The 18,121-nt window shown below is 40.3% G+C and overlaps 1 protein-coding gene across 2 annotated transcripts in view; it reads right to left on the reverse strand.

The window, feature by feature from the left end:
- sema3b (sema domain, immunoglobulin domain (Ig), short basic domain, secreted, (semaphorin) 3B) overlaps window positions 1–18,121 on the reverse strand; it is a 63,637-nt gene that overhangs the window by 21,482 nt on the left and 24,034 nt on the right. For both annotated transcript variants that reach the window (XM_036578768.1, XM_036578769.1), the window contains exons 2-4: window positions 4,260–4,564; window positions 1,889–2,046; window positions 674–736 (exon numbers count right to left, since the gene is read on the reverse strand). In XM_036578768.1, coding sequence (XP_036434661.1) covers window positions 674–736; window positions 1,889–2,046; window positions 4,260–4,410 — 372 coding nt within the window. In that variant the 5' untranslated portion in view covers window positions 4,411–4,564. The remainder of the gene's footprint in view (window positions 1–673; window positions 737–1,888; window positions 2,047–4,259; window positions 4,565–18,121) is intronic.

The following is an 18,121-nucleotide window of genomic DNA, read 5'->3' on the forward strand; positions in this document are numbered from 1 at the left end:
AAAAATAACACGTAGGAATGAGATCCTAATGCATGGCCACGACTTAGTAAGACATGGGAATGATATAATTACGTCGTGACTACGAGATTAAGGTGTGGGAATAAGATCATGCCTTATTAAACTGTAGTCAAGGCTTAATCATCTCATTCCCATGCCTTACTAAGTCATGGCCATGCATTAGGATCTCATCCCCACACTTTACTAAGTTGTGGCTACAACTTAATTATCTTGTTCCCACGCCTTACTAAGTTGTGGCCATGACTTAATTATTTCATTCCCCTGCCTTACTAAGTCATGGCCATGACTTACTTATCTTGTTCCCACACCTTACCACCAGGTTGGTTGTCACCAGCAGGGCTCCGGGCACTTAGATTCAACATAAATTGATCTACAAACTGTCAGATAGACTAAAACTGTCAACCATTTGACTGACCATAACAAAATAATAAAATGTAAATGAAAAAAAAAACAAAACAGGTCAATAGTAACCCGAAGGGTGCACTGAAGGGTTTATAGCAAAAGTTTATGGCCGGTTGCTGTTTTTTTGTATATGGATGTATTTATAAGTTACATGCTGTAGGTTTAGTAAATGTATTGCATGTTATCGATGTATGAACACAGAGCTGTGACTTTCTCTGTGTAGAAACTGTGCAAATGAAACTGAGAAGCTTACATTGATGTCTTTCCCTGCCCAGTTGCACTCCTCCCTCCAGTCCACAGGTGCTGGCCAGTAGATCTGAGGGAGACACAAAGGAGGGAGGGTCAGAGGTCAGGGTGGAGTTTAGGTAAAGGTTATGACTATAGCGGGGTTTGACTTGCCCAGTAGCCTGAGGGACATTCTCTCTGGATACACTGTAGTTAAAACACACACACACACACACACACACACATACACACACAGACGTGCTAGCGAGAACCCCTGTTAGTGACATGATCTAATGTGTGTGTGTGTCTAAGTGTGTGTGTGTGTGTGTGTGTGTGGGGTGTGTGTGTGTGTGTGTGTGTGTGTGTGTGGTCTTCTCTGAGATATCGGTGCCCTACACAGTGACCTCATCTCTTCTTTTTCCTCTTGGGGAGATAAAGATCCATCACTCTGTCATCGGCATGCTGGCCTGCATCACCTTTGTGACATCTGGCATCGGCTCTCAGGCCTGCAGAGATCACCTTTAACATCCATCTAAACCAACATCTGTAAACGGCTCTTTACAAAAGTCCCCACCCCCCTTCTGTCCTCTCCCCCTCCTTAACTTCCCTCATTTCTCTCTGTCTTCTTCTCTCATTCTGTGTCTCTCCCACTTGTTCTTGCTCTCTCTCTGTCTGTTTTTCCATTATCTCTCCCTCTCTCTCTTTCTGTCTTTTTCTCATTCTGTTCATCTTTTTCTTATTGTTTTGTTTTCTCTTTCTCTAACACACACTCCCCGCAGGTTGCGAGATGCACATACACACTCAGCTATCACTTACATACTCTTAGATAATTTAAAGGCTGATTGTGTTTTCTCTGATATCACTTCTATCTAAGTCTCACATTCTGAGAGACAGTAGACACTCAGGTTACACTGATCAGCAAATGAACTGAAAGAGAATTGAAACATGGGTCGGGGGCGGGGGGGCGGGGGGTTAGCTACACCTTTGTTTTCTAAATCTCTTCCAATCCATCTTTTCTTCACTCTACTCTCCACTTCATTTGTCTCCATCAGCTCTAATCCACAGTACTGCAGTGTACAACACCTGATCCAACTCATCAGCTAATTATCAAACCCTTCATTAGCTCCTTAGCCAAGCAGAGGAAACTGTGCAGTGCTCTGACACCTGGAGAGAGAGAGAGAGAGAGAGAGAGAGAGAGAGAGAGAGAGAAAGAGAGAAAGAGAGAGGGAGAAGAAAGATGTACCTTTTGTTCTTGTTTGGCGATGTTGTCCAAACTGAGAGACAACAGGAAGTTGCGCGCTCCAACAAACAGCCGTCCTCTCTCCTCGTCCAATAGCAGCGCTCCAAAACAGCATGAGCGTTCCAACTCGAACCTCTTCACACCGTTAAACTGCTGGAGCTCTGCAGCAAACACACACACACACACACACACACAATTATATATATACATACACAGAGCCTAATGCAAGTTTTATTGAGACAAATGTTTTATTGTTTTTTAAGTGTAAATTAACATATCTTCTATAGCGATCACATTTCTGCACATGCTAATGCACAATAACTGTTTTTAGCTAAATTTAGCACATTGAAAAAATGTAGAATAGAAATTTTTCACTAAAATTAGCAAAAAATGCCATATTTATCTTTGTTCTCTGTAGAGGATGTGCTAACTTATTTCCACCTAAAAAATCAACAAAGCATGTAATTTGACTGTGCATACAAATAGATTTCTATGAAAAAGTGCCGAAATACCCAAAACACTGTCAACTATATATATGTGCGGGAAAAATCGATTCTTAGACGCATCGCGATGCGGACGTGAACGGTTCTGAATCGATTCATTCAACGTCAGAAATCGATTTTCTAAATATTTAATTTATAACGTAATGTTGACGGAACGCAAAAGGCAGAACTGGAAGTGGGAAAGTGCAGCGCCCGGACAGTCTGTGGCGGCACATAACAAAAACACTACTGGATGAGCGAGAAATCCGACCGGCTCCCTCTGCATTAAAAGCCAGGTTAGATCAGGAGTCACAACACAAATGATAAGAAGAGCCATTTTGCCTTTCAACGAAGTCAAACCACCTTGGGAGCCACAACATTTAATGCCCAGTATGTCTCAGTATGTGTTAATGTTCTAGTATGGGCTAAAAATATAAACGAGAGCGCAGATTTACTCCGCTCTGCTTTAAGCTTCAGCTATAGCCGCTTTCCTCCCATCTCCGCCAGAAAACTTTTCCTCAAAAGTTGAATAGTTTCTTGTAAAATGTCTCAGCGTCCGGCTGTTTTACGAGGCTGAAGTCGCTTCTCATTCGCCAGTTTCTCGTTCTAATTTTCCCGTTCCACCTTAAATTCTGCCTTAGGCGCCGAATGTAACTGCTGCACCATTTAAGGTGGAACGGGAAAATACGAAAGAGAAGCGAGTTCATTTTCGCAACTTTTTAGAGAAAGACAGTCTCTCAGCAGATGTAACCAACCGCGCTGCTTATAAATGCGAATAGTCCTCCAAATGTTCGTCTTAAACTGTTTTTTCGTTCGCTGCTGGCGAGGCCAGACCTCGGGGCTATGTGACCTGCTGTCTGTTCTCAGTCGTTGAGAACCAGGGCTTTCGCGCTATGCTGCACACTGTGGAGCCGAGATTCAGCGTCCAGTCTCGAAAATACACTCTCTCTACAACAAAAGGGTGGCTGTGACGTACTGCGTGGACACCCATTGCCACTGGATCTTATTTCAGGGCAACAGCGCATTTTATCGCAGATGAGTGGCAGCAGCGTCTCTGAATGAGAGCCTTCTAGTTCACTTGCCACATCACTTCAATTTGATTTATTAATAAAGGATATTTTAGATAATTAAAGCAAAGTATTCGTAATGATCCGTAATGCATTTACATTATGGATCATTACAAATACTTTGCTTTAAAACTACCAAGTCCTCAGACAGTAGGAAGATAGAAATCATACATAGAGAAAAAAGATGCATCGAGATGCATCGATAATCATTTTATAATCGCATCGCAGCCCTCTGAATCGTAATCGAATCGAATCGTGAGGTGCCTAAAGATTCCCACCCCTAATATATATATATATATATATATATATATATATATATATATATATATATATACCTATCAGCTCCACTTACTATGTAGGTACTTACTATATAGGTGCACTTTGTAGTTCTACAATTACAGATTGTAGTCCATCTGTTTCTCTGCATACTTTGTTAGCCCCCTTTTATCCTGTTCTTTAGTGGTCAGGACCCTCATTATGATATTGTCGTATATTAAATGAGATTATTTAACCAATTTCTAGACATTTGTACTTGTTTTAAGTAATTTTGCCTAGATTATCTTGTTCCACTGGCTTTTTTTTCAAGCACTATTTATTGAAAACTACCTGCATTATTTCTTGAAATAAGCAAAATTATCCAACAGAGTAAAACATTTTCACTAGATAAAACTGCTCAAAATAAGTGAAAAGAGGGGAATATGATACTTTGCAGTGTGTGCTCACACATGTGCACACAGGCTATAAACAAATTCTAAAATGCTTGCAAACATGCAAACAGTAAATAAACAATAAAACCAGCCACGCACACAGAGTGAGAAATTTCACCTTTGTAAGTAAGCTTCATCCTTGGTGAGGATGACGATGAGGTAGAAGATGCAGATGATGAAGATCCACTGGACGACGCGCTGACAGTGATCAGCCCGAGCAGCAGTGATGAGCTGCACATCACTGTCATCACCATCATCATCGTCATCATCTTCAGGCGCTAGCAGAAGTGGTGATGGTTATGCTGGATTTTGGTTGGTCGGTTGGCAGCAGTCGCTGTGGAAGGGCTTGGTGTCCTTGTTGCTGTAGCTTTGTTTGTGTGGTTGTGAGGGTCCAGACGAGAGTGTTTGACACTAACAATAAAACTGGAGAAAAAAAAGAAGAAAACAATTGTTAAATAACTGCAAAATCACTGCTATTAACACATTCTTCACTGCTCTCACAGTCTTCTTCATTTATCTCATTCATGTCCCCTCTTTCAACCTTCCCTCCAATGCGCTTAACTAATATTAGTCCAATATTATTTCAGGCATGCACACACATACCACATACACCCCTCCATACACACACACACTGACACACCTATTTCAGTCATGCACAAATGGTCTAAATGGTACCACTGTTGCTCTCTTTCTCTGTTCTCTTAAAGTAGGGAAGAATTTGATATCACATTCTTCTCTCTCCCCCTCCCTCTGTCTCTCTTTCATATGTGTGGTGTCATTAAGGCACACATACTGGGCCTTTGCCTTCCCCCAGAATGCCCACTGCTTCACTGCATACCCAGAGTGGCCGTGCCAGGCCACAGTCACACATACATACACTCTCTCACATCGCCTCACAGCTGGAGTGGCGTATCTGATAGCACCCCTCACAGCCCTCTAATCACACCCTGGGCCGCTGTGTGTATGTGTGTGTTTTTTATATCCGTCCAAAATAAATGTGTATTTGCTCGGCCGTCACCTCATTGCTTAGAGAATGACAACTGCACAGCACTTTAGTGGAGACAAGACGCCGAGCCCTCCACATCATCTTTCCATCCATACTGGGACAGCAATCCATCTCTCTTTTTCTCTCTCACTCTCTCTTGCTGTATTTCCCTGCATTTAACCCTTAAATTGTCGCCTTATACCTCCAAAATGGTAATATTTAGGTTAAAGGAAAAAAATAAAAAAAACACCACGTTTCTTCAAATTTCCACATATTTCTGTCACTGAGATGTAAACAAAGCACCATTTGCTGTGAAATGAGCCACTGTAGAAAAACTTCTTGATTCTTTCTGCTTTCTTAACAGTGGTGGCGATACCAACCAGAGGTCGCAGTGTCTATGACAAAAATATAACCATTTTATATACTATCGAAAATGTCCAGTGAACCTATGTTACCAAAAATAACATCTTGTCAAGTGAAATGATCTTAAATCTAGTCGATGTATCTAATATTTCCCATTTTGAGATGGTTGTGCACTTATTATAACACTAGCTTATTTCTAGACATTTTTACTTGTTTTTAGTCATTTCAGTAAGTAAAATGTCTAATTATACTGGCAGATCATTTGCTGGTTTCAAGTACATTTCTTAAAACAAAATTATCTTCGAATATAGTGAAACTATAAACAAGTAAAACATGTCTAGAAATAAGACAAATAATCTTAAATTAAGGGTACAACAATCTCAACCATGTCAATCCTTTAGCTGAGGATGTCTTCTCCACTGGATCCTTTTTGCCTCTTGGCTCACTTAGGGCATAGGGACTGTCTGGAAAACTCCAGTTCCCATAATTCAGTGGGAGATCACGTCACTCCTCCATCATCACCAGCAACCAGTAGACATTCATTTCAACGCTTGACCTCACCTGAGTTCTGAGTCTACACACCTGTTTTCCATTACTTGTAATCAGTTCGTTTGTATATAACCCAATTTTCTCGTCCTTCAGTCACACTATAGTATCAACGCTAGGAGGGTGAAGGCTAACACAGGCTTCCTCCGAGACCTGTGAAGCGCCACCGCTTCTTTTCGAACTGCCGCTCACGCAACGTCACTGGACAGCCGAACGCGCTCGGAGGAAAGCGCCAACCGCCAGATCTGTTACGTCAGCTAACAAACGCCTGCGCTGACTAGCATCGCGCTGAGTGATGGGGGGAGAAGGAGGGGCCATCCTGTCCACCCAGAGAGAGCGAGGCCAATTGTGCTCTCTTGGACTCCCGGCTACGGATGGCTGTAGCATCACCAGGGATCGAACTCGCGATCTTGTCTTTTAATCTGCAAGCGTCTGATCTGTTTTGACCGCCTGATAAGCAGGATAAATATTAGATTTATTGGCTATATTTAAGATGACAAGATGCCATTTTTTGCATCTTTTTCTTTTAGATTGTTTTCCTTCTTGAAAATGTGGGATAAAATTAAAGATATTGACCTTGGAATAGAAACAAATATGAGCGATATTTTATGGGATTTTTAATAAAAACATGACAAAAGCATGATTTTTTTTGTGGTTAGTTATTTGTATTGTGAAGTCTAAACTCTGGAAAATGAGGTGTAGGATGACGATCAATCAGCAATTTATTACAAGTGCAAATGTTTTTTTTTATTTAAACTGAACTAAAAAGACTGAAGACAATGAGCATATTATTTAAAGTGGATGAGCTCTGCATTTCAGGTTTAAGGTTAAGAAGAGACTGAGAGAAATATGATGATGAGCAGGCCTCACAGTGACCCACAAAGAGCATTGTGGAAAAATCCAGCGTGCCGGTGTGTGTAACTCTACCACAGCGCTGTGAGGTGTGTGTTATGTCAGTGGGTTAAACAGTTCGACAGATGAAGTCTGCACTTTCGTTTTACATTCTGCTGCTCGAGCTCTCTCTCCATCCCTCCCTTTCTCTCTCACCATCACACGTCCCTGTGGACTCATCAGGAATAGAGTGAACATCCATTTATCCCTCTTCATTTCTCTATTTTTATTTTCACTCTCTCTCTACTTCTCTTAGTCATTAAACAGTTCCCTTCAAACATCTGTCACTTTAACAAGGCCGGAAGGTCTAAGCTTATCTGAGAGAGGAAGAGTGTCTGAGTGTGTGTGCGTACGTTTGTGTGTGTGTATATATGTGTCTGTCTGTGTGTGTGTGTGTGCACTCATGCTCGCAAGAGTGGAGAGGAGGAATAAATTGCAATCTTTTCATCCATTACGCCAACCACCAAGGCCAAGAACACTGACAGACACACACACACACACACACACACACACACACACTCTTGCTGCAGTGTTGAATATGAAACAGGTTTAATCTGCAGTACTGAGGAGATGAGAGGAGACCTACTGACTTAACGGAATATGAATAGTGATGCAGTAAGTCGTGACCTTTTTTCCACTTTTCTATCTAAGCATCTCTCTTTGAGTTTAGCAATTTACAATCACCGTCATGCTATTTCTGATACTGTACTGCACTGATACATATGAGACTAAGCAAAAGTCAAAAGAGACCACCTTTCAGTTAGTTAATTTCCTGTCAAAGCAGCAATGAACCCCTTAAAATCCCAGGCTTATTACATACTAAGGCTTATTATTCAGTAACTACACAAACTATAATGCAAACTAACTGAGCTACTCTTAGGTTATAAAAGTGTGTAGTAAATCTTTGGGCCTGCTGGTGGGCGCTGACCATTTAAGGGGTTATTTAAATGTTATTTATTTTTCAGTGTAATAAAAGCAGAAGACATATAACACAAGATTCCACAGGAGCCTTGACAGCCAAATATAATATCTGGGTATTTAGAGTGTCCACCCTTTGCCTTTATTACAGCTACTATTCTTGCTTTCAGTTTTTCAAAGAAATCTGCTGCCTCCAGAGGTTCAGTCTTGGAAGCTAGTTACATTTTCTGCAATGTACAATCCAAGTAATCCCAAACACATTCAGTGATGTTGAGGTCTGGACTCTGGGGTGGTCAGTCTATTGTTCTGGTGGTCTATCAGGTCTTGCATTAGTCCTGTTTTCACTGCTGTAACTCTTTTTCCCTTCCTGATGCAGGTGGATTATCTTATATCATATCTCCACAGAAATATCTCCTGAAAAACGTGTCATTTGTACTTAATTGCTGATATGACTAGAAATGAAACACATGAAGGGTGGTCTCCGACAATTCCAAAGTACATGGTTTCAACACACGATCGCATTGATATGACTAATTCTTGTTAAAGTGGAGGGTCTTGTGGGGAACTGGAGCTTTCCACTTTGCTATTGCTTTTGTTAGTTTGCTGCTCATTGATTTATCCATAGTTATAGTTCTCCTGAGAGCACTATCCAGCATAATTTGCTGAATGACGCTGAATGTGCTGCTTTAATAGCCATTTACAAATTGTATTTAAATGAGAGGTCTACAATGGTCAGTTCTATCCTGTACAGAATATACAGCATACAAGCAACTAGGCTTCATCCAGCATTAACAGCAATTTAAAAATTGGTGGCCTTTAATAATTTGTCACATTTAATGCATGTATTGTACTGATAGCATACAGCAAATTGTATGCTACACACATACAGTTGGAGATGTGGTTAGGTAGGGCATAACCCTCCCCAACCTGTGAGAAATGGAGAAAATAAAAAACGAGTGCAGGCCTCTGTCCTTCACACCTCTTTAAGCTCACTGTCTCTGTTTTACAATACATCTTCATTACAGCCAAGGCTGGAGCTCCACACACACAAAGCACAGTGAGTGATCAGTTCATTTCAAACTGGACTAAATGGCTCCACACCAACACAGTCACAAAGAACAAACAAGAGAAGGAAGGAGAGGTAGAGGGAGAGAAAAACACAGAAGTAATGCCTTTCAACACCTCAAATTCCAAAAATAAACAAACAATAATTACCCTTACGACCTCAGTCACAGAGTAAACAATACACAAACCGGAGAGAGAGAAAGAGAGAGTGAAAGAGGGGAGAGAGAGGGTAATTACTGTGTCATAAGCCTCTTTTGCTCCACAATAGGGACATGTGAAAGTGAGGCCCATGAAAAGAGAGGGAGAGAGAAAGAGAGAGAGAGCGAGAGAGAGAGAGAGAGAGAGAGAGGAGAGAGGAGAGGGAAAGGGTAAAGGAGAAAGTGAGAGAGAGTAGGAGAAAGGAGGCGATTGTTCTGCAGAGTGGCTCCCCTGGCCTCCTGCCACAGAGAGAAGAAGGAGAAAAGAAAGAATGGACAGAGAAGAAAGGAGAGAGGGAAGGGCTGCGCTCACACAGGGAGAGCGAAAAAGAGAGAGGGAGAGAGGGAAAGAGAGAGAGGCAGCAGGTGATGGTGGCTTTTGGTCTGAAGGAGAAAGGGGGCAGACATTCATCCAGGGTTCAGCCCGGGGGTCCGAGACTGGCAGTGTGCCAGAAGAAAGAGAAAAGGGGAAGGAAAACTAAAGAGAAGGGATTCACCTGCACAAAACATTCTAATTCAAATTTAGATTCACATTTTAATTCAAATTCATTAGCTTTATCAGCAAGAATATTTTGGCAAAGCATTAAAATTTCTCACATCAGTCTATTACAGGCTACATGTCCAACATTGACACACACATTCCCTCCCTCCCTCTCCCTCTCTCTCTCTCTCTCTCTCTCTCTCTCTCTCACACATACATTAGAACACAACCATTTACAAAATTAACACATATACACATATACAGCACCGTCTACATTAAGGGTGTCAGATCCAACCACTAAAAGGCCTTATTTAAAAAATCTCAACAAATCTGTGGGCCAGAAAACACCTTGTAGCAGACTTTGAAATATTACTATTAAATACATTAAATACATTAATACATTAAATACATTAAATATTAAAACACATACACACACATAAATGTCCCCAGGAGGTATTTTAAACCTACCTATTTCCTTGATCTAGATCTTTGCTGCAAGTTCATTTATTCTTGGGATCATTTTCTGAGCTACTGAGCTGAGTGTTTTGTGGTGTTTTGTAGTGTTTTGTAGTGTTTGTGTTGGTTGAACTGCTGCTGAAACACAGCTAGTGTGTTTGGTGATATGACTTCTGTGGAGTTGTGTAGAATTTTGGTGTAATTTCTGTCCCATATATTGTTGTTTATTCGCTCAAAAATGCTAATATTTGAATAAATACAAATAATATTGATATTATAAGCAGAGACTTTATGTATATCAGTGTTTTGTATTAAACCATTCAGTCATCTCTTTATGCCCCCCATTACTACATGTAATTATCATCCAATAACTGTTGTGTCCGATCATTCATTAAATTAATCAGGTGTGCTGGATGTAGATTGAAATAAATCCATGCAATGGTTGGAGTGCACCGAGATGTCAGGAACCAAACCTCTTTTCTACTAACCAGCTCAGAAGATATTAACTACTTTTCTGAAAATGATGAATTCTTATTTATTTTTCATGCATTAATCATTGCTGATATATGCTGGATAATTGAAAAGGTCAACATGGCCTTCATTGACTGCATCAAAGCCTTTGACTGTGTTGACCATGTAAAACTAATGGAACATCCTCAAACATTGGGTATAACAGAGCATCTCATTGTTTTAATGAGGAACCTCTATACTGATCTGCAAAGTTGGCTTCAAGATTGGTTGATGACATATCAATAATCTAACAAAACTACACTCAAGTCAGTGAGACCTGAAGGCCCTTATAAGTAAAGTTCAAGAACAGAGTGAAAAGCGCAATATGAAGAAAACAAAGGATATAACGATGGGAAAGTTGCTTACTTTACCACTGATGGTGAAGATGTAGAAGTGGTTGACAGTGCTTGCTTACTTGGATTAGTTATTACAACAGGATCCAGTGGTCAAGAGATACAACACGGATTGGTACTCGACCGAACAAGGATGAAGGCGCTTGATAAGATCTTTGAATATCATTGCTGTCGGAACAAAACCTTGTATTTCCAAAATGATAACTTTACAGTACAAAGAAAAAAAACATACTTTACTTTTAATGTAAGTCAATGGAACCAGACTTTTTTACAAGTCATTTTGGACCATTTCTTTTCGTCCATTCGTCATGAAATTTACACACAACGTAAAGGACGAGAGGCATTTTCAAATCATGTCAAAAACTGAAAAACGACAAAAATGGAGATATGAGGTTTTGTTCCAGCAGCAGTGATATAATGATGTGCCTCTACAAGCAAACATCACAACTGTCCAGGCTGTGGTCTTTTCTGTGGTACTTGTGGAAGTGAAAGCTGAACAATAAGAATGCTAAAAATCTTGATGCCTTTGAACTTTGGTGTTGGCAAAGACTCTTAAGAAAATCTTGAATGACAAAGAAAACAAACGGATCCTGGACCAAATCAAGCCTCACTTCTCTCTCAAAGCTCAGGTAACTGAAAGTGTCTTATTTTGGACATATTTTATGAAGTAACAGTTCATTAAAAAAGACAGTCATGTTTGAAACAGTTAAAAGTAAAAGACGCAGTGGATGGCCAGCAATAAGGAAGGAGACAATCAGAGGAGTCATGAACGAGCCATTACGAAGCCGAACAGAAGACTGGATATTCTGAAGAAATACTATATATATATATATTTTGTATGATACTGTACGGAGTAAATGGAGTCCGTAACAGTGCAGTCTATAACCCCAGTGGGAGTACAACCATAAGTCCCAGCGTGCGTGTGAGCGTGTGTGGCAGTGATCTCCACGGTCAGCCACAGGCACTTCAATCCACTTTGAAAAACACACAAAAACTCCTACACAAGTGCAGCACACACACACACACACACACAGACACACACACACACACACACACACACACATACATTCTATGAAACTCTCAGACTGATGGCCGACGCACACTCACATACATACAATCAGAACAAGAGCAGGCAGGAATAATGGACTTAACTCAAGAGCAGAGAGCGAACGAGGGGGAGAGGGAGAGATACAGAGAGAGAGAGACAGCGAGAGAGAGAGAGAGAGAGAGAGAGAGAGAGAGAGAGAGAGAATTATGAGGGCCAGGGAATAAAATATGTTAGGGCTCTACAAGACATTTCAGCTGTGTGTTTTTGACTGTGTGTGTGTTTGTGTGTGTGTGTGTTTGTGCATGTGTGTGTGTGTTTAGTATTGTTGTGTATTGAGTGTGTGTGAGTTTGTTGTGTGTGTGCTGTGTGCTTGTGTGTGCGAGTTTGTTGTGTGTGTGCTGTGTGCTTGTGTGTGTGAGCCTGTTGTGTGTGTGTGCTGTGTGCTTGTGTGTGTGAGCCTGTTGTGTGTGTGTGCTGTGTGCTTGTGTGTGTGAGCCTGTTGTGTGTGTGTGGAGCTTGTGTGTGTGAGAATTGTAGTGTGTGTGCTGTTGTGTGCATAAGGTGTGCATGTGTGTGTGTTGTGTGCATGTGTGTTGTGTATGTGTGCATGTGTGTTATGTGCCTGTGTGCGCATGTATGAGTCTGCAAGTTTGTTTGTGTGTTGTATGCTTGCATGTGTGTGTGTGTGTTTTGTGTGCCTGTGTGTGATGTGCATGTTTGTGTGTGTGCTTGCGTGTTTGTGCGAGCATGCGAATTGTGTGTGCTGTGTGCGTGTGTGTGTGTTGTGTGCTTGTGTGCACGGGCATGGCACAATGCCAGAGTTGCCAAGTGCTCCCCAAAGCTGTCTAAAGGAATGAGACATGAAAGAACCGAATAGACAAGAAGACTCTGGAACACATGTTTATCCCCAGCTGGACGCATTCTGCCCCAAAAGCATGTGTGTTAAGACAAAACTGGTGTTCAAGCCTAAATGTGCAGTTTACACAGAGGGTGCATGAACAAAATACAAATTTCTATTGCTCATACACTCAAGCACTTACAGGAGGATGACACAAAATCCTGGAAATGCAGCTGATTACATATTCTGTTTGGTTTACTGAAAGTTTTGCGTACATTTTTCCACCTCCTAAAGCTTGGCATAAATTAACGGTAGTGCTCCAAAAGCATGTTATTAGGAGACTTCTGGGAGGCAGCATTTATTGTAACTACACAGAGACACAGACCTCAAAAGACAGTTAACAGTACTAAAAAAGAATAAACTACTATAGCAAAATAACACTATTACAACTCTCAGAACTCCTCCAGAGTTTGTTTAGTGACTCTTATGGCACCGACTGTTTTTTTTTTTTAATAAAGCAGCATTTATTACCACTGCTATCTGATCATCACTGAACTTGCACATCCTCATCAGTCACAGGTTTGTCGACTGTTCCATTATATCACTGCACCTTTTAAACCCTGCCTTCAGAAACATAGTGCAGCTGTTATGAGGTCCTGTATGCAGTTCACCTGACCAGCTATATTTAGAGCTGCACCTTCTTACATATGTATGTATGGCCCTCTTATTCTATGTCTCTCTCTCTCTGGCATGGAAGGGACAGTGGTCAGTGTGCAGTTGTTAGATGTGTTACAGTATGTTCCATAACTAACTGGATAACATTAATCACTGCATGAGGTGGAAGTGGTGCAAATACAAGATTACTTATAGAGTACATGTACACACTCACACACGCACACACAAACATTCCTAAAGTAATAAGATGTTGCCCCAGGCTACAGCATCCCACTGCTCTAAACAAACTAACCTGACGTCAAGGAGAACAACTGACGTATACAATGAGCTGATTCATCACACACACACACACACACACACACACACACTTGAAATTTGTCCGTCACATTCAAATAAGGATGATAACCCTGCTTCCTTCTTTTAGGACACAGCATAGTTTGATGAGGGTGCCAAAGTATGAGATTCTAAACAGACATCAGATTGGTAGCTTTCGGCTTGTGTTATTGAATAGCGTATAGACTGTAGGAAGGTTGTTCCTTAGATGGGGGCAACCATATGAGTGATTTATAGCAAAAGAATACGGATATCATATAGTGCTAGGAGATATATGATCTATATTGGAATCACCCTGAAAACATTCAGTAATCAATTTTTGGCAAATGGATGAACAGAAATGGTCCAAAATTGGTGGAATAAAATCTCATTATGCTGATACACTACTATAATATATATTATAAAACGGATAGTTCCGGTCCTAAAATCTGAATGGCTAAGCCGCATTTGAAGCTGATGTAAAATCCATGATATACACACACCTATGACCACCTGACAACAACTGAATTGTAGATTACTGAGCCACGTCCTAAAAAAACTCTTGTGCTGTTGATGGTATAATCTTTGACTCTTATTCTGCTCTCATAGTACATAGTACCACCGAGTATATTGATGAAGTACGAGCCTGTTTTTTGTTAGAACTGAGGGGCTGGCAGCTATTGTTCTTAACCAGAACTAGGCTGGTCAGCTAGCTAACAGGCTAAAAGATAGCCAACAGCCTAAACAACTCCATCATTAATATCGCAGGCTTGAATTAAAGTACTTACGGTATGATTAACTGTAAAACTGCAGTATAAAAGTCTAAAAAATGTTGAATGGATTACACATTTCAAATGTCCGTGTTTCAGTCAGAAGTCGCATCAAACCCAGGCTCAATCCCAAACGGCTCTTTACCCCTAAATACTGTGCTACGAAAGTTAAGAAATTCTAGCCTCTACAGCCAAATAGTGCTTCATTTATCGAGTATGGATGTGGCTGAATCCCAAATCATTATTTCTTGGCTATATTTTGCACCATTGGTGTGCAAGATCCAGTAGTTAAATTCCTATGTAGAGCACTAAGTAGAGAGCAGGGAGCTGTTTGAGATACAGCCCAGCACGAGAAGAGGGCTGCTGGATTGGTGCTAAATAAGACTTGCGATGCTAATTCGGTGACCAAAAAGTACTTATAAGGGAAGGTTTCTGCATTACACTGTGCTGTGTTATCATATGTCCATTGTTATATGACAAAAAGTTAAACAATTCATGAAATGACCGCAGTATACAGTAATGGCCTACTGAACATTCTTCTCCTCATTCAGTAACTCACAGCCTCTCGTGGCCTCATTGCTTTAGTGTACTATATTACAATAGTATATAGTATACTACACCATAATAACTAATACTATAAAATTGGTCTGAGAAACAAGGTTTCATTACAACAGTGAAGATCGTGAAAAACCTTTTAAAATTCAGTAAACTTACAAAATTAAGCTGAAGACTGACTCAACAAAAGGCATTCACTAGTATAGAGGCCACACAGATACAGCAATGGAGTGTGAAGAGTGAGAAAAGCGCAGTGAAACAATGCACATGTGTGAGGATAAATATAGCCTACTCTGACCTTAAATACACCCTTTCACTTAAAAGATGAATGGCAATTCTACACACAGTCTTACACTTCTGTGGGAAGCTTTACTCCAGCACTTCCAACACTGCTGGCTCCGCTAGAGTGTGTGTATGTGTGTGTGTGTAAGAGAAAGCATGCCATTAGTTAGTCCCACAAAGAATGATAATTACCCCATCTCTATTCCCTGAGTTGCTCTCGACCCCATTCCGGGGCAGCATCTCTCTGGCCGTGAGAGAGCCATAGCTAATCGCTGTGAATGCGATGGACACAGCAACATGACATAAAACAAATTCCAGAACTAAGAGGGTGATTATCACCACGGCGACCATCACCGTGTCACCCACATGGCTCTCACCGCTGTTCTCCAACCTCACTGGGCAAGTACGCAGAGGAACTACTTTGTGATTGGCCAAAACAACAAGGCTTCAGAACGTCATAATTCCCACAGCTGACAGCTTTAAGTGCTCTTTTTTCTAAGTGCTAAAAACAATGTGCCTAACTAACACAGTAACGTCCTAAAAGTGTAAGTTACACACCATCTTTATCATGCTTTTTTCAAAAGTAGTCTTGGGAAACTCTCTGAATATAATTTATGTCCTGTTCCTTTGTTATTTTCCAAGCTAAAGTTATCATTTATTCATTCATATCCATCAGAAATGTTACAACATCCAGCAATAACAATCAGGTTTACTAACGGTATCTCTGATTGATTCTGGCAACCACTTGTTTGAATAAAGTAACTAAAAGTACTCAAACATTAGTGGAACAAATATTCATCCCACTTTCCTTTATGGGGGTATTTAGTGTTTTATTTAGGTGAGTATTTTGATGCATATCCCTTCTATTGTATGATAGCTTGCAGTCTTCTAGGCATGGATTACAAAGCTACGTTCACATTACGAGCCTCATTTCTCAATTGCAATTTTTGCTCAGATCCAATCTTACTAACACGATGGTTCACATTCGTTTGGCTATGTGACTCAAATGTGTTATTAATGTGAATGAGCCTGTGTCCTGAAACAGCCCGCATGCCCATCATAATCAATAACATCACGTGAATGATCCACGTGCATCATGAACAACAAACTATCCAGCGCCACAAGACCTCATTGCACAGATAATTTGCTCTAAACAGCTCTCTGCTGTTCATTATTAGAGCAAACCAAAGGTTAAAAAAGGGTCAGATGCATTGCCTTTTCACTGTTTACTGGCATTAACTCCTTAAATGGCCAAAGCCAAACCAATAAACCAAAGTTTTATAACACATTTCTATAACCTAAGAATAGCTCAACCGGTTTGCATTAAAGTCCTTGTAGTTACTGAAAAATAAGTCTTAGTATGTAACAAGCCAGGGATTTTAGGGGATTAAGTTCAGGTGTGGTCCTGCTACCGCGTTACCCTGAATGATGGCACATGTGCACTGAAAAAACCTCAATTAAATTCTGATTCTCACTAAAGTCGCATGACTACGAATAGGTTATGTATCTGATCTAGGATCACATATGTAATTGGCTCAGTTCTGATTTGGAAAGACCAGATTTGTGTGTCCACACAGCTCTGAGAAACATTAAGGCAATAAATCAGATTTGTGCCACTTCAACCTGGTAATGTGAATGTAGCTCAAGGGTTTACACAACTGATGCTTAACCAGGCTTGCTGGATTTTCTTTTCACTGTAAAAAATGAGACGTCAGCTCAAAACTATAAGGTAACTGGGCTCTCTGTTATGGATGGCTGTGGCACCACTGGGGTTCAAACTCATGATCTCCTGTTTGGAGTGAATGCAATCTGTTCTGTGTCTTTAAATGTTTAATAGACTGTAAAAAATATTCATTGTTTTAACTCTGGAAAGTAAAATATAAACATGTGGTGCACTGTTCAAGGTTTCACCCCAACATCAGGAGGTTGTGAGTTTGAACCCCAGCAATGCTGCAGTTGTCCATTTCTGAAAGCCCAAGACAAGAAACTTTCTGGTAGGATTGTGTGGATGGAAAAAGTCCTAGCTAAAGTAGAAAACACATTGATATTGTTTACCTACCTGAGATCTAGAAAAGTGACTAGAAAATGGACTTTTCTTTTTTGACTGAACAAAGAAGTTTGACTTGGGTTACCTCTAGTGTTCTCAAGTGGACTGAACTAAAGAACAGCAGCGTGGTCAGTTGTCTTGTAATTTTAAATTGAGGTACATTCTCATGGTATGTGTTTTGGATGGCCAGAGTGTGGTAAGTTTTGAAGTCCCTCCTCGACTTCTGTATATTTTCCACACTGATGTCAGAATTTTTATGGATCTGCAGTTTTTGTCACAGACATTTTGTTACCAAGCAGTGTTGCAGCAGTTTTCCATTAAAAATGACTGCTTACTTCTTTCAAACTGTAATAGTACTAATTTACTTACGACTTGCTATAAAAAGCAATTACTTCCATATTAGTCTTTAAAACCCATACACATCTGTACCAACAAAATGATGTACGAGAACAGGAACAAATAATCTATATAGAGGAAATTTATACTTTAAATGCATCACTACTAATATTATTCTGTTAGGAACATATGATGAGTGCAATTCTTTGTAATTCAGAAAGTCTAATGTAATCATAAGCATATATACTGTAATATTGTTACACTACTTCTTTACAGGAAAAAGTATCCACATTATTGTAATGTGTTACTTTGCACCACATTACTCTCAGCAATATTTTTTGATGGATTATTT

Source organism: Colossoma macropomum, unplaced genomic scaffold (genome assembly GCF_904425465.1).
Source record: "Colossoma macropomum unplaced genomic scaffold, Colossoma_macropomum, whole genome shotgun sequence".
Taxonomy (NCBI): domain Eukaryota; kingdom Metazoa; phylum Chordata; class Actinopteri; order Characiformes; family Serrasalmidae; genus Colossoma; species Colossoma macropomum.